A 25261-nucleotide genomic window follows, 5' to 3' on the forward strand; every position below is an offset into this window, starting at 1 on the left:
GCCCCCGTTGGACTTAGTCCGAAACAGGGGCTTATGGATTGGGTCTCGTCTGTCCGTGCGTCCGCAACCATACCTTGGAGATGTAAGGACCGATTTTGTTCATACTTGGCAGAAAGACAATGCATGATGGTATACATAAGCACATCATTTTGTTTCACAATGCGATCAAAGATGGCCGATTGGCAGCTATTTTAGTTGTAAAAAATCCGATGTTGAATACGTCCTCAACCATTTCTTGGACATGCATCGTCCGATTTTTGTTGAAACTTGGCACAAGCAGAGTACGTGATGGCATACACACGAACCTCACTTTATTTTGCGATCTGATTAATGATGGCTGACTCGTAGACTAGCAGCCATTTTAGTTTTTTTTTTAAACCCGATTGACCATGTCCTCAAGCATTTCGCGGACATGCATTTCCAAATCTTGTTCAAACCTGGCACAAAGATAATGAATGATGGGTTACATTTGCTCATCATTTATTTTCGAGGTTACATCCAAGATGGCCGACTGGTGGCCATTTTCTTACTTAAACATGTCCTCAACCATCTCTCGACATGCATGGACCGATTCTGTTCAAACTTGGCACAAAGACAATACATGGGAGTATACATATGCAGAAGATCTTGTTTTTTTTAATCCGACCAAAGATGGCCAACTGACAGCCTTTAGCTCTGTACAGGAACATTACTAAATCCACGGGGGCTATGACGTTTTATGTCTTTTTCTCCTTGTTTCTTGTTAAACCTTCACGTTTCTGAACATCCCCACCTCATGTTGAGTTTTCACGTTTCCCAACTTTCCCCCATTTGCTAAATCTTCATTTCCAAACATTCCCTCTTGTTAAATCTTCATGTCCTATCATTCCTTGTTAAATCTTCATTTCCTGCAATTTTTCCAAACTCCTCCTTTCTGCAAGAATATTAATTTCCCAACATTTTCTCATCTTCCTCTTGTTCCATCTTCACTGTTCCCAACATTCCATCCTCTTGTTGATTTTTTACATTTCCCAACATGCATCTACTCTACTTATTAAATCTGAATTTTTCCTTAAAATTCCCTCAGTGTAAATCTTCATGTTTCCCAACATTCCATCCTCTTGTTAAATCTTCATGTTTCCCAACATTCCATCCTCTTGTTAAATTTTCATGTTTCCCAACATTCCTCTACTTATTTAATCTTCCATTTTCCCCCAAAATTCCCTGTGTAAATCTTCATGTTTCCCAACATTCCTCCACTTGTTGAATCTTCATGCTTCCCAATTTTTCACATTTCCACACATTCCTTCCTCTTGTTACATCTTCTTATTTCCCTGTTACATTGTGTGGCAGTTCAACCTTTGGCAAGAAATAGTTTTCAAACCATTTTTATTCAAAACAAGTTTACAGCAAGGAAACAAGTAGTTACTGTAGACCAGTTATTACTGCGAACTGGAACATTAATTTACATCACATGGATTGTTGTTTTGGACTCAGACTTTATATTTGGCTGCTTTAGAAGATAAAAGCACAATTAAAATAATCTTTAAAAACCCTAAAAAACCATTCAAACCGAGCACCACCCCAGCATTTTCCAATGCAGCAATCTGAGATGTATAAACTAACACCTTTGGGTTTTATTATTTTGGAACTCAAACCACTTACTAAAAAGCAATGCAGGTACATTTGGAAGCTGTATTTTCAATCGATGTATTTAAAATGTAATCTCAACTAAATTGAACAAACTTTTGATTTTGATAGGAAACAAAAGGAAATAGTGCCCAAATTGCTCATCTTTAAATGGGAGCAAGTCTGATAAGTTGGTGCTTTAATATTCATGTTTTATAAGTGCCCACAACTTGTTGAAGTCGTCTTTGAACATTTTGCATTCTCCTTTCCAAACCAACGAACTCCCGTCACACTGACCATTGGATTATGTATGATGTTCCATAACCCATTTGTCGACCAAGGCCATCTTTTGAATGTTTTCAGGAGCTGATTCCATCTTGGGTGCTATTTAGAACTTTCCCAGAATCATGCCAGATATCGAATGCAAACGAGACAGCCAATCACAAAAAGACTGATACAAGTGTGATGTAATACTTTCAAGATTTGAATCAAATTTATTCTCTACATCATAACGTCTAAATGTATTTGTGAACTCGGTAAATGTTGGGTTCATTCTGAGCTCGTACTTGCTGACATTCAAACTGATCACCTGACCATGTCATAGCCAACTAGCATAATGGAGTTTTTACCTCTGCCACCAAAGATGGGTGGAGGTTATGTTTTCACCCCTGCCTGTCTTTTGTTTGTCTGTGAACAAGATATCTCAAAAAGCTATGGACGGATTTGGACGAAACTTGGTGGAGAGGTCGTTTGTGTGACACGACCGAATCGATTCGATTTTGGTGAAGATCTGAATATGGATTCGGATACGAGAATTATTTAAGAAAACCAGAACACAGGACATCCTACAATGTTGTAACCCAGAACATCCTACAGAAGGCGAATGATTGGATGTTTCTGATGGATGAGGACCATACGCCAATCGTGTTCCCTTCACAAATTACGGAAACTGCCAAACGGCCTGATATTACCATCTATTCGGCAGTAACTAGGAATGTCATCATTATTGAATTGGCAGTCCTGATGGAGGAGAACCTGTCCAATGCATATGCCAGAAAAAGGCAAATACGAAGACCTGGTAGCTGATTGTGAATAGAGGATAGTCTGTAAACTACTTTCCAGTAGAAATAAGTAGCAGAGGATTTTACAATACATCTCTCAGCAAATGCCTTGCCCTTTCAGGCATCCCAAAAGGAAAGAGGAAGATTATTATGGACACTGCATCCAAAACGCCCCTTAGAGCGAGCTATGTCATCTGGCTATGCAGAAGCTCAAAGACCTTAAGACAAATGGAATTACTGCCCACACCAGAAATATGCTCTGAAGGAAGAGGGACGGTTGAGCGCTCATAAAACCGGTTTAACCCACCACAGTCTGGTCTGAAGTCCAGAAACCGCAGAGTCGTTTCGAGTATAGTATAGTTTCAGATTATTGTTCCAGACAGATTCTGAAACATGGTGAAGATTTATTTCTAGTCATCTTCATTTTTTCAGGATCCTAAAAGGGGCTCATCCTAAAAGGGGTGATTGGAAGGCTCTGAAGATGACTGCGCTGGCGTTTCACCAATGAATTACCCCCTTTAAGTGATTCTTCACCAGAGAAATCGGGCGAAAAGCGATATATCACATGATATTTTAAAAAGTTGTGGACGAATTATGACTAAACTTGGTGGACGACCTTGCTGTAATTCAAGCCGTTCCCTCTCTAGGAAGGTCGGGCTTATTGTAAACATCCTTAGGCATACAAAATGAAGGTCTGAAAGAGGCCAAGGATGAGATGAGGTATAATGATGAATTAATCACACTCATTTTCCATTGCGTAGCTCAGCTTTTCCTGAAATGGTTTAATTTGTTAAAAGTTAATGGTTTAATTTGCATTCCCATGTGTGCATATATATGTATGTATAGAAAATGTCGAAAACGACAAAATAAATCTTCCTCTTGTTCGACTAACTCCATAATCCAAACGACTACCAGCTACTGCACATTTACACAATCCCTCCCATTCCTTCTCCTATTTAAGAGGCAGGGAAGGAAATTCCAAAGCTGTATACCTTCGTGAATATCGATAGTAAAATGATTCAAGTGTAAACATGTACAAAAAGTATTTTAGTCACAGTTTCTCCACAGGTATGGCACAGTGATTAAGTCTCCAATAAGTCAGAGATAAATTTAAAGGCAATTGGAAATATTATTTCCTTGGACATGTTTCTTGTTTAAGGTAGGTGACCAAATCTTCACGCTCGTTCCTCTTCCGAATACCAGGGAAAATCATCTTGGTGCCTGGAATGTATTTCCGAGGGTTCTCCAGGTACACCAGAAGTGTTTCTTCTGTCCAGGTTACACCTTACCATGTACAAAGACAATCTGTAATTAACATTTTCATCCATCATTACAAAGTTTACATATGGCCTCCTCCATGTAAAGGTGACCTTGGAACTTTTCTCACTGCATTGTGAATGCAAATAAAGCAGAACCACTCGCAGGAACAAAGGAAAAATTGAATCCTGATACAACAACAGGCATTTTAAGGCCATTTTCCCTGCTAGAGCGGGGGTTAGCCTTGCGGGGGTTAGCCTTGCGGGGGTTAGCCTTGCGGGCCCCATGACAATCTTCTCCATTTTGCCCTATTTTCTACATCTCCCCTTGTTAACCCCCTTGCCCGCATTTCTTCTTCCACCACCTTTAGCCAAGTCTTTCTCGGTCTTCCTCGTCCTCTACTTCCTTCTACATTCATTTCCATCACTCTTCTCAACCAGTCACTTCATCCTTCCTCAACACATGACCAAACCATCCCAACCTGTTTCTCTTCACAGCATCCATCACAGGCTCTATTCCCATCATCTTTCGCAATTCATCATTTGTCTTCCTCTCTTTCAACGATACTCCGCACATCCACCGAACCATTCGCATTTCCACCCTTTCCAGCCTTCGTTGCTGCTCTACGTTCATTACCCATGTCTCGATCCCATAAATCATAACACTTCTCACACATGCAGCATACACCTTTCCCTTCAGCTTCAACGACACTCCTCTTCTCGTCAGCACGCAACTCGGTTCCCAAAACTTCTTCCATGCACATCTCACTTTAGCAACCGTTGCCGAGTCTGATCCACCTTCATTCAGCATGTGTCCAAGGTAGCAAAACGTTTTCACACTTTCCAGCTTTACGCCATCTCCAAGATCCAACTCAACATTTCCTCCTTCTGCAGCTCCCTCTGTGCACACCTTACACTTGAATGTAGCTGCCACACTGGTTAATGACCCTCTGAGACCACTACATTTTTGATGTACCCACTCAGCGCACATTGTACATTGCCCACAGAATCTTGTTTCTCAGTCTGAGAGTCCTTTAGGTGCTTTTTTGCAAACTCCAAGCAGGCTTTCATGTGTCTTTCACTGAGGAGAGGCTTCCGTCTGGCCACTCTGCCATAAAGCCCAGATCGGAGGAGTGTTGCAGTGATGGTTGTCCTTCAAGTTTCTCCCATCTCCACACAGGATCTCTGGAGCTCAACAAGAGTGACCATCAGGTTCTTGGTCACCTCTCTTACCAAGGCCCTTCTCCCCCGATTGCTCAGTTTGGCCGGGCGGCCAGCTCTAGAAAGAGTCCTGGTTGTTCCAAACTTCTTCCATTTAAGAATTATGGAGGCCACTGTGCTCATGGGGACCTTCAATGCAGCAGAAATCTTTTTGTAGGCTTCCCCAGATCTGTGCCTCGATACAATCCTGTCTCTGAGCTCTGCAGGCAGTTCCTTCGAACTCATGGCTTGGTTTTTGCTCTGATATGCATTGTCAGCTGTGAGACCTTATGTAGACAGGTGTGTGCCTTTCCAAATAATGTCCAATCAATTGAATTTAGCACAGGTGGACTCCAATCAAGGTGCAGAAGCACCTCAAAGATGATCAAGAGAAATAGGACGCACCTGAGCTAAATTTCAAGTGTCATGGCAAAGGGTATAAATACTTATGTAAATGTGATATTTCAGTTTTTTATTTTTAATACATTTGCAAAACTTTCTAAAATCCTGTTTTCTCTGTCATTATGGGGTATTGAGTGTAGATTGATGAGGGAAAAAATGAACTTAAACGATTTCAGCATAAGGCTGCAACATAAAATGTGAAAAAAGTGAAGGGGTCTGAATAATTTCTGAATGCACTGCACTTCACCCGCCGAGCTTTCCTAGAACCGTTCACCCTTATGTCGCAGACAACAAGTGGTGCTGTGAAACAGCCTCGTCCCTCGGGAGCACCTTTGTGTCCGGGAAGTTCCCCTGATCTCGCCTACGCACCATCAGGTAATCAACGGTTGTTGTCGATCCACCGGATGTGTATGTAACAAGCTTATTATCTGCTTTCTTGAACTGGGTATTACAAATCAACAAACCAGCTACATCAGCAAACTCCAAAATCCTTTCACCTTCTCCATTCCTCACACCATATCTGTAACCCCCATGAACTCCCTCAAAACCGTCTATACTCTTTCCCACATGTCCATTTAGGTCTCCTCCTACCACAACAACTTCCTCATCTTCTCTATCGCACACCAGAACTTGTCCTTCTCGTCATTGCTCCGACCGACCTGCGAAGCATATCCCGAGATGACATTCACGAAGAGCTTTCCAATCATCATTTTCACCAACCTATCACTATCTCTAGTCACACTCACCACACTGTCTACAAACTCCTGAGAAAACAGGACACCAACACCATGCACGCCTTCCGGGCACCCTTGCCACACAAACTTGTATTTCTGTCACTGCCTACCCTTCACCCTTCTCACACCACTTCCCTTCCATCTCGTCTCCTGCACACAACATATGTCCACTCTTCTTCTGACCAATACTTCCACCACTTCTCTTGATCTCCCTGTCATTGTCCCAACATTCCATGTCCCAAACCTCAGAAACCGATCTCCACGTGGGGCATCAGACGTTTCATCATCATCATCAATGGAGTGATTTCCACCCTTGCTTCGATTGGGTTCCCCACCTTCATTTCTGACGAGAGGTGGTGAGGACCCCCACTGGGTACTTCGGGCTGTACCATGCCCATATGTAATTGTAATGGTTCCCTTTTTGAGGCAATGTTTTATGGCCGGATGGCCTTCCTGACGCCAAACCCTTTTAATCGCCTCTTATGACACGCAGGGATACGGTGTACCTATTCTAAACCGGGGTACACACCAGGAAATTCTAAACATTCTAAACCGGAATTCTAAACCGGAATCCTGCTCAATGTTTAATTTAATCCTGATAACAATGGAACTTTGATAGACAAGTCAGAATGTTGAACCCACACAGAACGGCCCTGAGTCTCAAAAAACACACTGGGTCACCGGATCAAGATCGGGTTATTTAGACTTTCGTAAACCATCAAGAACCATCAAGTCTTTCCCTCATGGTCCCACTGTGCTGTCTTTCCCTTGTGGTCCCCCTGTGCTGTCTTTCCCTCGTGGTCCCCCTGTGCTGTCTTTCCCTCGCGGTCCCCCTGTGCTGTCTTTCCCTCGCGGTCCCCCTGTACTGTCTTTCCCTCGCGGTCCCCCTGTGCTGTTTTTCCCTCGCGGTCCCCCTGTACTGTCTTTCCCTCGTGGTCCCCCTGTGCTGTCTTTCCCTCGCGGTACCCCTGTGCTGTCTTTCCCTCGCGGTCCCCCTGTGCTGTCTTTCCCTCGCGGTCCCCCTGTGCTGTCTTTCCCTCGCGGTCCCCCTGTGCTGTCTTTCCCTCGCGGTCCCCCTGTGCTGTCTTTCCCTCGCGGTCCCCCTGTGCTGTCTTTCCCTCGCGGTCCCCCTGTGCTGTCTTTCCCTCGCGGTCCCCCTGTGCTGTCTTTCCCTCGCGGTCCCCCTGTGCTGTCTTTCCCTCGTGGTCCCCCTGTGCTGTCTTTCCCTCGCGGTCCCCCTGTGCTGTCTTTCCCTCGCGGTCCCCCTGTGCTGTCTTTCCCTCGTGGTCCCCCTGTGCTGTCTTTCCCTCGTGGTCCCCCTGTGCTGTCTTTCCCTCGTGGTCCCCCTGTGCTGTCTCCCTCGCGGTTGTCAGCTCTTTCACGAGCCTCGATTCAGTATACAAAAAAAAAAAAAGGAAGAAGATTGATCTTTAATGCTGTAGCAGGAGATTAACCTCAGAGTGCACCATGGCAATGATGGGCCAAATGACTTCATTTTATTGAGGTCAGTTTCTGATTTTCAGCTGTACAAACACATATGGAGAATTTCCTTGTGGGTGAGGGGGTTGTGCCCATGACCTGACCCTGGGTACCCCCCAGCACGTATGCAAAATTTGGTGGAGATTGGTCACTACTTGGTGTGGAATTGTATAGAAATCAAAGGCTTCACACTGACACGCACACACCTCAATCTTATACAGTCATGTGAAAAAGTAAGTACACCCCATGTAAAGTTTTGACTTTTTCAACATATTTCAACATACAGCTATTTGATCTTCATTTCAACAATATTGATAGATAAAGGTGATATAATATAACAAATATCATGAAACATTTACATTTTGTAGTCCATTGTAGAATTTAAATAAACATAAATGCAAATTTCGCATGTGAAAAAGTAAGTACACCCTTGGCTCTAATAAGTGGTATTGCCCCCTTTGGCAGATACAACCTCAAGTAGGCGTTTTTTATATCTGTCCACCAATCTCTGACATCGACTGGGAGAAATTTTTGCCCACTCCTCCATGCAGAATTCTTTCAGCTGTGCGATGTTTGAGGGGTTTCTTGCATGCACAGCTCGTTTCAAATCCCCCCACAACATCTCGATGGGATTTACATCCAGGCTTTGACTTGGCCATTCCAGAACCCTCCATTTCTTTCATTTCAGCCATTCCTTGGTGGATTTACTGGTATGTTTCGGGTCATTGTCATGTTGCAAGGTCCACCTTCGGTTGAGCTTCAACTTTCCGACAGATGGCCTCACATTATCCTCAAGCACCCTCTGGTACAATGAAGAATTCATCGTGGATTCTATGATGGTGAGCTGCCCAGGCCCTGATGCAGCAAAGCTGCCCCAAACCATAATATTTCCACCACCATGCTTTACAGTTGGTATCAGGTTCTTGTGGTCAAATGCTGTCTTTGGCTTTCGCCAAACATGTCTTCTGGTACTGTGGCCAAATAGCTCTACCTTTGACTCATCTGTCCAGAGCACATTGTTCCAGAAGTGCTGGTCTATGCCTAAGTGTTCATTGGCAAACTTTAGTCTTGCCCTGATGTTCTTTCTGGACAGCAAAGGTTTCCTCCTGGCACACCTCCCATGTAGATCAAATTTGTGCAGCCTCTTTCTAATGGTAGACTCGTGCACTTTGACATCAACAGTGGCAAGAGCTACCTGTAGGTCCCGTGATGACATTATGGGGTTCTTAGAGACTTCTTTCAGCATCTTGCGGTCTGCTCTCGGGCTGAACTTGCTGGGGCGGCCTGGCCTGAACAAGTTGGCAGTTGTTTGGAATCTTCTCCACTTGTAGATGATCTTCCGGACAGTCGAATGATTGATTTCAAATTGTTTGGAGATCTTTTTTAATCCCTTCCCAGACTCGTAGGCATCTATAACCTTCTTTCTGAAGGCCTCAGAGAGCTTTTTTGATCTTGGCATGGTGACACCGCACACTTCAACAACAAAGAGCAAACCAAACTAAATGTCTGAGGTTTAAATAAGACAGGTTCCTTCAAGATCCTCTCTAACGATGTTCTAATCATTTGCACCTGAGCTGGTGCACCTGATTCTAATTTTAGGTGTTTGAAGTAGTGATAAATGTAGGGGTGTACTTACTTTTTCCACATGCGTAATTTGCATTTATGTTTATTTAAATTATACAATTTAAGACTGACTTAAGTCAGTTACTTAAGTTAAACTGACTTATACGGCTTAAGTTAAGACTGACTAAGCTCTGCCCTGTGTCCCTTTCCTTCTACCAATCCTTGTACATAGTGTAAATAAACCCTGTTCTTTCTTCTGATTTGACCGTCCTGTCTTTTCCATCATTGGCTTCGCATGGTACGAATAAAACCACTCTAATCAGGTTCCAATGTAAACTACAAAATGTAAATGTTTCATGATATTTGTTATATTATATCACCTTTATCTATCAATATTGTTAAAATGAAGATCAAATAGCTGTATGTTGAAATATGTTGAAAAAGTCAAAACTTTACATGGGGTGTACTTACTTTTTCACATGACTGTAGATATACCACACACACTCTGGGGAAGGGGTGCATATACACATGGGAAAATAACAAAAATTAATAACAATGGCCCAGAGACAAACAGAATGGGAAAGAATCAGTGTGTAGAAGAGGCTGGATGTGCAGCACAGTGGTGGGCAGCACATTTGAAAGCCTGAAATTATGAGGATGAGACAAAGGGCAATGATTCAATGATTCCATAATCAGTAGAATATAGATACGGAGAATGCAGGTGGGCAACCAGCCTCAATTTTGGGAGGGTGAGCACTGAGCAGCCAGGGTTTCTAGGGGATGAGTGTGACGTGAGCCGCCTTATGAAGGAAAGAGGTAGGAGAGGGCATGAGGAGCTAGGCCAGATGTACACTTGTATAAAATGGAGCCCACCAATTGCCACTGACAGGAGAGTGATAGTCCTTGGGCATCCAACCTCCTGTTTTCAGATTCCAATTGTTTGGAAGGCCTTGTTTTTACTGCCTCAACTTGAGTAAGCTGGGAAGAAGGAGCCCCAACCCAGAGTTGAGAGCCATATTCCAGCGCAAAACAAGTGGTCTGTGTTGGCAGGACAAGAGAATGAAATGGTTAAGAGTTATCTGCCGAAAGGGATTACAAGGATTTGCCGTTTCAAGATTTCCACTTCATCAGAACGAGACACTTGAAACAAGAAGTTTTAAATATGAAAGGTTATGGCTGGCAGATCGTGAGGACTTGGAGTTCTAGTGCCTGTTACTGGTATCATATGCACTGTATTCAAATTCCTTGTTATGAAATGAGATGAGCAATATGGTGAAGATGACCCATGAACAGTCTCAGGGCATGACCTTGCTGCATGATAATCCTCGCCGTTCCTCAGTAAATGTAACCACAACTACTCCAGCAGAGATGGGTTGGGAAGTGGTAAATTATCCTTACAATATAGACCCCTCAAATATACATATCTTTGGATCACTCAACAAACATCTAAGGTATCACTGACTTTACGATAATTACCTCCACCACCAAAGGTGGATGGAGGTTATGTTTTCACCCCTGTCTGTCTGTTTGTTTGTTTGTGAACAAAATACCTTAAAAGGTTGTGGACGGATTCGGACGAAATTTGGCAGAGATGTGACGAGGACGAAATGATTATATTTTGGTGAAGATCCGGATTCGGGTCCGGCTACTAGAATTTTTAAAAGTGATTCTTCACCATTGGAAGATGGGGCCAAAAACGATAAATAGCAGGATATCTCAAAAAGTTGTGGAGGGATTTGGACGAAACTTTGTGGACCGGTTGGGTGTGTGAAAAGGAAGAATCGATCCAATTTTGGAGAAGATCTGGATCCGGATCCAGCTAGTAGAATTATTTAGTGATTATTATTATTATTATTATTATTTTTGTATACATAATCGAGGCTCGTGAAAGAGCTAACATTTATCACACAAACAAATCAAACAGACAAACAAACAAAGTATATAAAAATGGGAGCGGTAGACGAGATGGGGAGAGAAGGGGAAGCACATAAACACAACATTTGAGAGCAGGGACATCGGGAATGTGTGGGAGGGAGAGGGCTTGGGGAGAGGCGGCGTGGGAAGGGGGGGGGGGGGTTGGAGAAGTATAAACACAAGGACACCAAGGACTTCCAGGAAAGAAGTTGGTATTTCAAAAAAGTGGATTTGGGGTGAAATTAGCAGGGGTAGAAAAGATCAAGGTTTTGGATGGGGGAAGATAAGAGATGGTGGTGAACAGCTGTTTAAAAGACTTGGAGGGAGGAGTGGGATTGAAGAGTGAGAGAGATTGTTCCAGAGGTGGGAGAAAAGAGGAGTGAAGGTGAGCAGAGAGTCTTGATTTTGGCAGTTTAACCATAAGAGGGTTGCAGGCAGATATTGTGCGACCTGTCGGAATATTTGTGGGACAGAGCCCAGAGAGAGCTGGAGGAGCAATGCCGGAGAGGAGTCGGTAGAAGACAGAAAGACCAGAAACCTGCCTGCGGTGACTAAGTGAAAGGCCCTCGGAGGTAGCTTCACAGGAGATTCCAATGATTCTGAACGCTTTGGTTTGAACAGCGCGAAGACGAGCTCGGTGTTAGGCAGGAGCACCAGCCCAGAGGGGAGAGCAGTATTCCATTGAGCTGTGGATGAAAGCTTTGTATGTGGTGAGCAGCTCAGGTGTGCCAAGGAAGGACTTCGCACGACGGAGGATGCCCAGTCGGCGACTGGCTTTGGAGGCCAGATTTGAAATGTGGTTTTCCCAGGAAAGATCATGGCAGATAGTGAGACCCAAAAGCTTGAGTGACAGAACTTCTTGGAGAGGATTATTCCGAAAGTGGATGGGAGGGTTGTCCAGTCGGTCTTTTCGGAGAGACATCGTAAGAGTGTGAGATTTGTCAGGATTGAAAGACATGTTCCACTTGTTTTCCCAGTCAGTGATTTTGTCCAGGTCTGCAGAGAGTGAGGAGGCTGCAGACTGCCGATCTGAGGGATGAGGAATGGAGCGGCAGAGAGTGGAGTCATCAGCAAAGAGATAGAGAGGATTTTAAAGAGAGTCGGAGAGATCATTGATGAAGACCAGAAAAAGCACAGGGCCCAGAACACTGCCTTGGGGAACTCCAGCCTGAACAGGAAGAGGAGATGAGGGAAACCCATTCAGGGCCACACGTTGACTACGAATAGAGAGGAATTTCCATGGATACCAAAGGAGGAGAGTTTGGTGAGCAGATCGGGGTGCCAAACCATATCGAAGGCATGTGATATGTCGAGGGAGACAGCTCTAATTTCCTGTTTGGCATTGAGGACCTCCATCCATTGTTGAGACAGCAGAAGCAGCATGTCCAGAGTGGAGTGACCTGGTCTGAAACCAAATTGATGATCAGAGATCAAGCCATTGGAGAAGAGGAAAGATTTCATATCCGAAGCAATGATGGATTCCATGACTTTGCTGATAATTGGGAGAAGGCCGATTGGTCTGTAGTTGTTAGGATCTGTTTTTGCACCTTTTTGTGTGAAGTGGTGATGTTGGCTGATTTCCAAGCAGATGGCAGATGACCTTGAGCAAAAGAGAGGGTGAAGAGAACAGAGAGGGGGAGTGAAAGAGCGGAAGAACAGGATTTTAGGACCCTTGGGCTGATGCCGTCAGGTCCAGTTGCAGAATCAGAGTTGAGGGTTGACAGAAACTTTTCCACCTTGTCAGGAGGAAAGGACACAGAGTCCAGGAGCAGCTGGGTACGACTGGGTACAGAGAGGGATGGGTTTGGGACACAAGATTTTTATTTTATTTTATTTTTTTTTTTTTTTTTTTTTTTGTATACAAGATCGAGGCTCGTGAAAGAGCGAACATTAATCACACAGAAAGACAAACAGACACATAAAACAAATAACATCGGGAGCGGTAGACAAGATGGGGAGAGAGGGGGAAGGACACAAACACAACATTTGAGAGCAGGGACCGAGAGACATGGAGACATCGAGAGATCTGTGGGAGGGAGAGGGCTTTGGGGGGGAGGCATGTGAAGGGGGGGAGGCATGTGAAGGGGGGGAGGCATGTGAAGGGGGGGGGGGGTGGGAGAGGTATAAACATATGGACACTGCCAGGATTTCCAGGAAATAAGTTGGAATTTCAAACAAGGTGGATCTGGGGTGAATTAGTGGGGGTAGAAAAGATCAAGGTTATGGATGGGGGAAGATAAGAGATGGTGGTGAACAGCTGTTTTAAAGACCTGGAGGGAGGAGAGGGATTGAAGGGAGTGTGGGAGTTTGTTCCACAGGCGGGAGAAAAGAGGAATGAAAGAGTGAAGGTGAGCAGAGAGCCGAGATTTCGGCAGTTTAACCATCAGAGGGTTGCTGGCAGATCTTGTGCGACCTGTAGGAATATTTGGGGGACAGAGCACAGAGAGAGCTGGGGGAGCAAGGCCGGAGAGGAGTCGGTAGAAGACAGGCAAACACAGAGTTGAGGCATTCAGCTTTTTCACCTGCGGAGTCAGCTGTGTAGCCATTTGAGGTAAGGGAGGGGATGGAGGGGGAACAAACACCAGAAACAGATTTGACCAGACACCACCAGGATATGGAAGAGGGAGACAGATAAGAGAGTTCGGTCTTGAGAACAGAGAGATATTGTTTCCTGGCTCTCCTGAGGGTGTACACACACTTGTTTCGGGCTTTGTGAAAGGAAATGAGATTTCCTTCCGTTGGATTAGCTTTCCAGGAGACGAAGGCAAGTTGTTTCTGGGCAACAGCCTCACCACATGATTCCGTGTACCATGGATGGGAGGAAGGGTATGACAACTGAAGATGAGATGGGATAAATCTGTGCATGAGAGAGAGCAATTTACTTTGGAAGAATTCCCAGGATGAGTTGATGTCAGAGGTGGTAGAGATGGGAGACCAGTCCAGATGATTGATGGCTGCTTGAAGACCGTGCCAGTTGGCCTGAGTGAAATGCCAGACTCGTCGACGCTGAGGAGGCTCCCTGAGAATGGTCAGAGAGATGTCCACTTTAACAAGCACATGATCAGATGAGCCGATTGGAGCAGAAGAAGAGCAGCAGACATTTTCAGGGAAGTTAGTCATAACCAAGTCCAGAAGAGAAGATGCTCCGTTGACTGAGATCCGGGTCGGGACATTGACAGATTATGTCAGTCCCAGTGAGTCGCAGAAGTCCTTTGCTGAGGAGCCATGGCTGGTGAGAGAGGTACCCACACCTAGCCAACTGGCATGGTGACAATTGAAATCACCACATATGAGGAAGAGAGAGTTGGGATGAGTAGATAGAAGTTGGTCCATATTATCAGACGGCGAGATGTAGATGGAGTCATCACTGTTTGGTGGACGGTACAACACACAAATGAACAAGAGGTGGGAGCGAAGGAGAAGCCGTAGCCAGAGGTATTCCTGGGGGTGAGGTGGAGAGAGGGCAGTGCAGGGCGAGTGAGAAAGAGAGTTTTTGATAAAGATAGCAACCCCACCTCCAGGATGAGGCTCAGGTCTATCATTCCGGAGGAGGGAGTAACCCGGGAGAGATACTAAGGAATCGGAGACATCATGAAGGAGGAAAGTTTCTGTTAAGCAGATCACGTCTGGTTTGTCAGAAGCAACCTGTATGGAGAGATCAGTTAAGTTTGAACGAAGGCCCCGGATGTTTGAGGTCCATACCGTTAATGAAGAGGATGGGGGAGCATCGGATACAGAACAGGGGGGAGGAGGGGTAGGGTAAGATGTGGAAGAGGAGGCAGAGGTAGGGAGAGCTGTTGAAGGTGTGTCAGCGATTTCAGAATAGCTCGGAGAAAGGGAAGGATGGAGTGGACAAAAGGTTTGATGATGATTGGGTGAGGCACAATGAGGTGTTATTTGAGGAGGGGGAAGAGCAAGACAGAAGGGTGGGGGAGATGGAGGTGAGAGTTGGAAGGGGGAAGAAGCGGGGAGGACGCTTTGAGGAGGAGGGGTGAGAGGTGGGAAATGGAGAAGAAATGAGGGTGGGGAGATTTGAAGGTGAGGGGGGAGTTTATGAGGGGAGGGGTTAGGGGGGAGTTTAGGAGGGAAGGGACAAGGGGAGGGATTTGAAAGGGATGGGAGATGGGGGAGATTTGGAGGGGAGAGGTGAGGGGGGAGTCTAGGAGGGGAGGGACGAGGGGGGAGTCTAGGAGGGGAGGGACGAGGGGGAGTCTAGGAGGGGAGGGACGAGGGGGAGTCTAGGAGGGGAGGGACGAGGGGGAGTCTAGGAGGGGAGGGGTGTGGGGGGAGTTTAGGAGGGAAGGGGCAAGTGGGAAGATTTGAAAGGGATGGGTGATGGGGAGGATTTGGAGGGGAGGAGCAAGGGGGAAGATTTGAAAGGAATGGGTGATGGGGAACATTTGGAGGGGAGGGGTGATGGGGAAGTTTTGGAGGGGAGGGGAAATGGGGAAGAATTGGAGGGGAGGGGTGAGATTGGATTTTGGAAAGTGTACGATTAATGGGAAACGAACATTTATTGCAAAATGAGTTTCTTGTGACCGAGTTAAAAATACATTTAAGGACACTGGAGGGGGGGGGGGGGGGGGGGTGGAGTGCAGGAGAGTTTAGGGAATGTAGGAAAGAGGAACTGTAAGAGATGGAATTTTTTTTTGAAATGAATAGATTTGGTGAGCAAGTCGAAAGCAACCTTTTAAAGAAGAAGAAGAAAAAGGTGTTATAATATACGACAGAATACAGTACTTCAGGGGAAAGTTTAAACATTTTAAAGTTTAACAGTGAAAACTATCTGGGGAAATGGGGGAGAAACACGTGGTCGAAGAACGAACGAACAAATAAGAACAACGAATAAACGAATAAGAACAGAGAAGGAAATGTTTTTTGGGGGTTTTTTTGAGTTGAGATTTTAAACAAGGAAGTAGGCTATGGGGTGAAAAGACTGGGAAAAACAGAGAACGAAAGTTATTGGAGCACAAACGACTTCACGATTGAGTGATATGGCCAACCAGGTGGAGGTATGCTCTCTCCTGAGTGCCGTTCTAGTTTAAGATGTCAAAGCAAATGCCAGTGATGTCATGAAATAACTGCTTACTGCCTCAGACTTCTATTGCAGATAACATCAAGACGACCACATCAATGTCCCAGTATGTTTGTGTACAAAAGGAATGTTGTATTTTGAGAAATACAGTAGATTTTCAATGTCCCAGTATTTTTTTTATTTTTTTTAACCAAGTCCATGTACAACCCCCTTTTTAAAATGATGGATTTTATCCCATACACAAAGTGGGGTTAAGCAATTGGTTCACTGTTTGTCGAAATACATCAATCCATGAGCGGGGAATTATTTAATTGCAATTGAATTCTCATCCGAAAACGAATTAATCGTCCTACATATATCGGTTAAAATACATTTACTTCTTCATGCTGTATGAATCAAATTGGCGCCCCTTTATATGAACTTTTCTGGAGCATTACTTGGTTCCTCCTAAGAACACAAGGCCAGCACAGCATACACACAAGATTTTTTGAATGTCCCTTCTTTTCTATCGTCTGGCATTTTCCACAAGCCATGGAATGTCCCTTCTTTTATATTGTTTGCCACATGGCACATACCATACAAAGGGGCCTTTTCTATGCCCCTGGCATTTTCCCCAATAATTTGTAATACCTTTCCACTTCGTTTGTTTTGTTAATATCCATTTTTCCTCATTTGTCCATTTCATACCTTTTTCCTTGTTTGCCGAAGAGTAATTATAACCTTCAGCCCGCCCTGTTTTCCGGCCAAACAGTCCCCACAGGTTCGGTCCAGTTTTATGTTTTCCTGAACACAACACAAACAGCATCACTTTAAGTGTACCCATCACCTGTACAAACTCCAAGGGTCATAAAACTGTTAAAACAAGAAAAATCCAATTTAAATATTGTCGCGTTCCTGGTAATTAAAATCTTTCCAAGGAACGGATAGCCGAACAAGCTGTTACTCCGAGGCGTTAAAAATACAGCAGAGAATAAGTGTGGGGGAGCAAGAGGGAGGGGGGAAACCGGAGCCTACCTTCACGATCCCACCGGCAGTCCTCGACCTTGCAATAAATTAACTCAAACAAAAACGGAATTAAACTGTACAAAAATACTGGTTTTATTAAAGAAATTTCCGGTACAAAATAAAACACCGCGAAATAAAAATATGATTCTTAAATTGGGACGTCCCCACAGACAGACTTGAAAACAGACGAAGGATAAAATAACTGGAAAATAATAGCGTTGTTTGTAGCACTTAGGCTCGTGTCTCTCGTCAGTCCGCGAACAGGTCCCGGAGGTGCATGCGTGGGAACACACGCCTTGGCGCGAAGTCCATGCGTGTAACTAGGCCTCAAGGCGCCCTCGTTCACGTGAAGTGATGAGCAGGCATGCAACTCACGCCCCCAGCCACGCCTGTCCTCTATCTCTGCACGGAAACCGCAGCTCCCCGTTCGCAGCTCGTCCACCTCCCAACCACCAGCAAGTTCTCGGAACACTTCCGTTTGTAACGAGGTCCAGAACGGGAAGAAAGGAGAGAAGCGTTGGGGCACAACCGTTGGCTATGGCATTCAGAACGAGCAGGAAGCAAGAGAGAAACAATAAGGTCCGTCCATTATTTGAGTCCAGAACGAGAAGCCAAGGAGAACAGAGAAAATGTCCGCCAGTGCGTTTCTTCATCGTCCAGGCTCCGACGTCATCCGTGCCTGCTTCACCAATCAGCGAGTGCCATCTCTTTGTCGTCCATCTCTACTCCTATCAGCAAGTCCCATCCTACCCCGGGCTTGTGCCAATCAAATCCCGCCCAATCACAGCTCCTCGGAGCGTGGCCTCACGGATCTTTCGTCTTGTTCTGTGTCTCTTTCCAGTCGGGGTAATCAGCACTGGTGCTTCATCTGGGTTTCCGGTGGCTTTTTAATTAGAGCTTATTGGGGAGTCGAGTGCGTGGCTTGGTTATGTGTATATGGTGTGGTGCCAAAAGGGACATAGGAATAAAGTACAGAGGGTCATAAAACTTACCCAGGTCATATATTACCCATAATCCCTGAGCTAATTAACATACCCCACTCCTCCAATGGGGACGAACTACGAAGATACACTTAATCCGAACACATGGAGCTGACTTATTTACATCAAGGTTTCTACACGACATTCAGAGCACCTACCTATACATTCTACCTGCACTAAGGTATCACTAACCCCCTCCAAACGTAACAATATTCTTGGTTGAAGGAAAGTAACAATGTAACAATGTGTAAACTGTGAGCAGTAGACAAACTGCTTCTCAATCAACCAACGGTGATAATTGCTTCGAAGAATACAAATGGAGGAGAACCGTTTACAAAAAGGTGTGGACATCAGATGAACCCTGAGACTACAGAATAACGAGAGAACGAACAAGCAGAGTTTTTATTATTTCATATGCTGTGGCTGCTGGTTGCATCATTGCTGGGAGTGCAGCCATATGTATGTGTGTTGGTACTCATTTTGCCAACCTGGGAAGGATGACAGGCCTGGTGTTATTTAACGGCACGACGGGTTCAAACTGAAGACCCTGAGATGTGAAGCAAGCCAGCTACCTCAACATTCAAGCTAACACCAGGCTTATAAGCAGAGTAAAATAAAAGTACAAGAGGGATGTCAATTATGGTCAACGTATCTATAATATAGCCAGATTGTAGAGATAGGGATTACCCAAGGAACTTCAATGTAGACCATATCCAAGGAACTTCAATGTAGACCATATTCAACCACAAACTGAGGTATAAACTTTATTGATGCTCCAAATGCTCAAATTAGGTTATTGGCGTTTAAGCATCAAATGTCTGTTTTGAGAGAAATCAAGAAGAGGCCACAAAGTTGATGGGAGATATTGACAGCTGCAAAACTGCCACATGAGCACCCTGTTGAAGACCTACCTCCTCTATCCAGGGTGTGACACTGTGAGCACCTCTGCACAAACACCTTTTTCCCTTTTTCTGCATTTCCCACTGAGAATTCTTCTGTTTCTCCAATTGCCATCAATGTCTGTCTGGGAGAAAAAAAACACAACAACTCTGCACATTCTCTTCCTCACACTTGTAAGGATTTAAGACATGGCCTGTAAGAGAAGAGATATCTGGTATCGCACAAAGGAAATACAGAAGAATTAGGACTGCATCTAGTGCTAAAACCGAGGTATGATGGCTAACCTGGACCATGAAACTCCATCTAGGACAATTGGATTGGCAATAAAAAGACATCTGGCTTACAATATGGATGACCCACGTAACACCATCACAAAGAAAGATGGCCATCTTGCCACCTTTTTAAAGGGCCAAGTATCCTGGATGTCACGACAAATCTAACAGCACCCTGGATCCTGATACAGTAAGTACAAGGTTCACTATTTCATTTCCCTTACTTAAATTAAATAACATTTAATTAGGTATGGATATTAGTCAAAAAGATGAGTCTCAGTCCCTACACACAAACGGTGTACACGTGCACACACACAGTACGTACAAACACACACACACACACACACACACAGTGTACGCACGTACAAACACACACACTATGTACGTACACTGTGTTTGTACGTACACAGTGTACGTACAAACACAAACACACACTGTACGTACAAACACACACAGTGTACGTACAAACACACACACAGTACGTACAAACACACACACCAACTATACGTACAAACACACACACACACACACACACAGTACGTACAAACACACACACAGTATGTACAAACACACACAGTGCACGTACAAACACACACAGTGCACGTACAAACACACACACTGTACGTACAAACACACAATAACTATACGTACAAACACACAGTACGTACAAACACACACACACTATACGTACAAACACACAGTACGGTACGTACAAACAAACACACACACACTATACGTACAAACACACAGTACGGTATGTACAAACACACACACTATACGTACAAACACAAACAGTGTACGTACGTACACACACTGTACGTAGAAACACACACACTGTACGTAGAAACACACAGTACGTAGAAACACACAGTACGTAGAAACACACACGATACGTACAAACACAAACAGTGTACGTACGTACACACATTCAGTGTGTACACACACACGTCTACGTACAAACACACACTGTACGTACAAACGCACACACACTCGTCTACGTACAAACACACACTGTACGTAGAAACACACAAAATGTACACACTCGCGAATAAAAACGTACACTCCACCTCGTTAAATGAACTTTTCACCTCTGTCTCAGAAAATGTAAAATCGAGGTCTAAACGAAAACGACAGAATCTGGGACAGGGAAATGGTCACAAAACTTCCGCGACATAGTTTCGATTTTGGACATTCTCAACTACTTCCGCCTACGTCAAAATAATTTATGTTGTGCGTGTATTAAGATTTAATAATATTTTCCCTTTCGAAAAAACACAAATAGATGAGGCCATTAAAGCCTCTGCTATGATTAGCCAGCCTATGGTTGTGTGTGTCCGTGATCTACGTTTTTAAACTGCTGGGGTGTATTCCTTTAGTATTAGTAAGCAGCTTGCTATCGCTCTCCAAGCCGGCCGTTCCGTATCAACCGCTCGCCAAGTGGAGCAAGCGATAAAGAGAGGCCCTTCGTTATGCTATCATTAACGGCCACTGTAGTCGGATTCAAAACGATACGACAACCAATGAAATGTTCAGAAGCATACACAGGGCCTGTGACTGCTGGGTTGCGTCATTTTCGGGGGGCGTGGCTGCGCCGTTGATGTCATGCTTGGGGGCGTGGCTATGCCGTTGATGTAACGCCTGGGGGCGTGGCTATGCCGCTGTCATGCCCCCATCACCGGTCAACAAACAGTAGGAGGAAGAAGATAACCATTTTACATTTTCTAGCATTTTTGCATAGGGCTGCCGAAGCAGTCTCCTCGGCTATAGGCGCCCGCGGAACTACGTAACTTCCGGTTAATGCACACTTCGTGACAACAGTCACGTGATTGGATACGTTGAAAACAAATCACAAAAGGGCACGTGTTACAGCTTACTTCCGGTAGTCTCGCCCTCACCTTGATATCCTTTATCCTGTGGCGGGCACAAGGGTTAATAATTCCGCGCACCAGTGGGTGGCGCGAGCGTCCAGGCGGGGAACTGAAATGCATGCCCCGCCTTTCGGCCGATCGGCCACGCCCAGAGGCAAGGCGTGGCCTCGGGACATATATGCGGGCTCGAAGCTCGAGCCCGCCCAGTGTGCTGATATGCGAGCTCTTAATAAAGACTCTTGTTTGTATCCACGCGTTGTGGCCTACCTCTCTGGCAATCGAGTCGTGTGTGCACAGCACCACACTGTTGACCCCGATTGGTTCAGCCGTTGCTGACCCCCGAACGCGCCATGGCTACCAACGCCGTCGCAATCAAACTCCCAGAGTTTTGGGAAGTGCAAGCCAACGTTTGGTTTGTGCAAGCCGAAGCTCAGTTCCAACTCCGGGGCATCACGGCGGGCGAGACCCAGTACTACCACGCGGTCGCCGCCGTCGGGCCCGGCACTGCCGCCCGCGTCGTGTCCATCCTTTGGCGCCCGCCGGGCGACCACAAGTTCGAGGCGCTCAAACGTCTCCTCCTCGCCACGTTCAGGCTCACGGAGGCCGAACATGCCGACCGCCTCCTGGACCTTCCCGCCCTCGGCGACACACGACCATCCGTCCGGATGGATTTCATGCTGTCCCTGCTTGGAGACCTGCGCCAGGATTTCTTGTTCTGCGCACTTTTCCTCCGCCAGCTACCGATACAGGTGCGCCTCATGCTGGCCGGTTCCAAAATCACGGAACCCCGCGCCCTGGCCGGAGAGGCCGACAAGTTTTTAGCGGCCTGCGACACGCGGTCGGTGTACAGTGCTGCCGTAGTGGATCCCGGTGCAGTGGCTACAGCGCCCCTGGCTTCCCTCGTGGCCGCTGCTGCGCCCCGCCCACTACCGCCGCCGCCACCACCACCGCCGCAAACATGGTGCTACTACCATGCCAGGTTCGGCCGCAAGGCTAAAACGTGCCGCCCGCCGTGTTCTTTTGACAGGTCGGGAAACGACCAGGCCGGCGCTCACTTATGGCCCTGAGCGTCGGCCATTCCGGCAGCCCCCTGTTCATCATGGACACCTTGTCCGGGCGCCGTTTTCTTTGCGACACGGGAGCGCAGGTAAGCGTCCTCCCTGCCTCCGCGTCCGACAAGCAAGCCGCGGGCCGGGGCCCCGCTTTGCTTGCCACCAACAGTACACCCATCCGCACATTCGGGAAGCGTTGCCTCTCACTGCGGTTCGGAGGGCAGCGCTTTCAATGGTCATTCGTCACCGCCAGCGTGCCAATGGCCCTGCTCAGCGCGGACTTCCTATGTGCGCATGGGCTGTTGGTCGACGTTAAGCGCAGACGTCTCGTCCAGGCCGAAACCTTCACCTCGCTCGCTTGTTCGCTGAGCGGCTCATTAAGCAGCTCGCTGAGCGCCTCACCGAGCGGCTTGCCAAGTGGCTTGCTGAAAGGTTCCGTCCCGGCGAGGTTAGTCTGCACACTTCCGGCAGCAGACAAGTTTACCCGCCTCCTTGCCAGTTTCCCGGCCCTCACGCGGCCCACCTTCTCAGCGGTGGCTGTCCAACACGGGGTGGAGCACCATATCCCCACGGTCGGGCCGCCGGTCTACACCCGGGCACGCCGACTCGACCCCACGAAACTCGCCGTGGCGAAAGCGGAGTTTGCCACGCTGGAACGGCTGGGTATCGTATGGCGCTCAAACAGCGCTTGGGCCTCTCCTCTGCACATTGTGCCGAAGCCCGGCGGCGGATGGCGGCCATGCGGTGACTACCGCCGGCTCAATGATGCCACCACCCCCGACCGCTACCCGGTCCCGCATATCCAGGACTTTTCCGCCCGGTTGGCAAACACGACCGTGTTCTCCAAGATGGACCTCATCCGGGGCTACCACCAGGTCCCCGTACAACCGGACGATGTCCCAAAGACGGCCGTCATCACCCCTTTCGGCCTCTGAGTTCCTGCGGATGCCTTTCGGGTTGAAGAATGCGGCCCAGGCGTTCCAAGGGCTCATGGACAGCGTCTTGCGCGACTTACCTTTCATCTATGTCTACCTGGACGACATCCTAGTCGCGAGCGCGTCCCGGGAGGAGCAGCTGCTCCACCCCCGCACGCTTTTCGAACGCCTGGGCCAGCATGGCCTGATCATCAACCCCGCAAAGTGCTGTTTCGGCGTCGCCGCCATCGACTTATTGGGGCACCGCATCACCAGGCACGGGGCCATCCCTTTACCGGCCAAGGTGGAGGCGGTCAGGGGTTTCCCGCGCCCCCGCACGATCAAGGGGCTCCAGGAGTTCCTGGGCATGGTAAATTTTTACCACCGCTTCGTGCCTCACGTCGCCCAGCTCCTCCGCCCCCTGCACGAGGCCCTCCGGGGCAAGCCGGGCAAAGGTGACATCGCCTGGTCGGAGCCGATGGCCGCGGCGTTTGCAGGCGCAAAGCTGACCCTGGCCAACGCCACCATGCTGGCACACCCGGCGCTCGATGCACCGATCGCCCTCACCACCGACACGTCGGACTACGCGGTGGGCACGGTACACGAGCAGTGGGTGCGTGGTGCTTGGCAGCCCCTGGCGTTTTTTAGCCGGCAGCTTCGCCCGCACGAACGCCGCTACAGCACCTTCAACCGCGAGCTGCTCGGGCTCCACCTGGCAGTCCGACACTTCCGCCATCTGCTTGAGGGCCGCCCGTTCACGGCTTTCGTTGATCACAAGCCCCTTGTGTTCGCGATGGCCAAGGTCGCCAAGCAATGGTCGGCCCGGCAGCAACGTCACCTCTCTGCCGTGTCCGAGTACACGACGGACATCCGTCACGTCGCGGGTAAAGACAACCCGGTGGCGGATTGCCTTTCCTGGTCCGTCGCGCATGCGGTCCACCTTGGGATCGACTATGCCGGATGGCGGAGGACCAGACCGCCGACCCCGGCGTCCAGGCCATGCGGACCGCCGTCACGGGCCTCCGTCTCACCGAGGTGCCGTTCGACATCGCGGGCGCGGCCCTCCTGTGCGACGTCTCCCTCGGCCGGCCTCGCCCCATCGTGCCCGCTGGCTGGCAGCGCCCGGTTTTCGACGCCATCCACGGCCTGTCACGCCCGGGCACGAAGGCCTCCCAGAAGCTCGTCGCGGCGAAGTTCGTCTGGCATGGCCTGAGGAAGGAGGTCCGCGACTGGGCCAGGACGTGCCTCGCGTGCCAGCGTGCAAAGGTCCACCGCCACACCCGGGCCCCGTTGGCCCCGTTTACGGTGCCCGAGCGTCGGTTCAACCACGTCCACGTCGACTTGGTGGGACCTCTGCCCCCCTCGCGGGGGTTCACCCGCCTCCTCACCATGGTGGACTGCACCACCCGGTGGCCGGAAGCTGTGCCCTTGGCGGCGACGACTGCGGCTGACATCGCACACGCTTTCATCGCCACGTGGGTTGCCCGGTTTGGTGCCCCCTCGGACATCTCGTCCGATCGCGGCCCCCAGTTCACCTCGGAGCTCTGGGGCGCGGTGGTGCAAGGGCTCGGCCTCAAACTGCACCGCACCATAGCCTACCACCCCCAGGCCAATGGCCTGTGCGAGTGCTTTCATCGCTCCATGAAGGCCGCACTCCGGGCCAGCCTCCACCACGGCAGCTGGGCCGACAGGCTCCCCTGGGTCCTGCTGGGCCTCAGGACGGCACCCAAGGACTACCTCCGCGCGTCCTCGGCGGAGCTGGTCTTCGGACAGCCGCTGCGGGTGCCAGGCGAGTTTATCCCCGACTCCACGGCTCCTTAGTCCGCGGCGCAACAACGCTCCACCCTGCAGGAGGCCACCAGGAGGTTCGCCCTGGTGCCCACGGCACACCACGGTTGCCCGCCCTCCAACGTCGTCCCGGAGCTTCGCATGGCGGAGTATGTTTTCATCCGACACGACGCCCACCGGGCACCGCTGCGGCCCCCATACGACAGGCCTTTCCGCGTGCTGGAGACCGG

General features: G+C 47.9%; 1 protein-coding gene across 3 annotated transcripts; it reads right to left on the bottom strand.

Annotated features, from left to right (window-relative positions):
• Positions 1-1351: 1351 nt before the first annotated feature.
• Positions 1352-20624, bottom strand: LOC137431376 (cytochrome c, testis-specific). Of its 3 annotated transcripts, none has more exons than XM_068122634.2 (4): positions 20498-20624; positions 19149-19261; positions 16940-17035; positions 1352-3953 (listed from the first exon to the last, which is right to left on the bottom strand). In XM_068122634.2, exons 2-4 carry the CDS (start codon positions 19249-19251, stop codon positions 3799-3801), a joined length of 354 nt encoding a protein of 117 aa, XP_067978735.1. In that variant the 5' UTR covers positions 19252-19261; positions 20498-20624; the 3' UTR covers positions 1352-3798. The 3 variants fall into 3 exon arrangements, with proteins under 3 accessions (XP_067978735.1, XP_078638069.1, XP_078638070.1); XM_078781943.1 differs by having other exon boundaries at positions 19149-19257; positions 20477-20624; XM_078781944.1 differs by having other exon boundaries at positions 19149-19257; positions 20498-20621.
• Between the last annotated feature and the right edge of the window lie 4637 nt (positions 20625-25261).

Source organism: Myxine glutinosa, chromosome 7 (assembly GCF_964187855.1).
Source record: "Myxine glutinosa chromosome 7, kmMyxGlut1.1, whole genome shotgun sequence".
NCBI lineage: Eukaryota > Metazoa > Chordata > Myxini > Myxiniformes > Myxinidae > Myxine > Myxine glutinosa.

Coding starts and splice junctions, on each gene's coding strand:
- LOC137431376 (XM_068122634.2), bottom strand. CDS start 19,251: ATGGCAATTGGAGAAACAGAAGAATTCTCAGTGGGAAATGCAGAAAAA. Junction 17,036..19,148: donor TCACACCCTGGATAGAGGAG/GTAGGTCTTCAA, acceptor TGTTGTGTTCAG/GAAAACATAAAACTGGACCG. Junction 3,954..16,939: donor TTCGGCAAACAAGGAAAAAG/GTATGAAATGGA, acceptor GTACATGGTAAG/GTGTAACCTGGACAGAAGAA.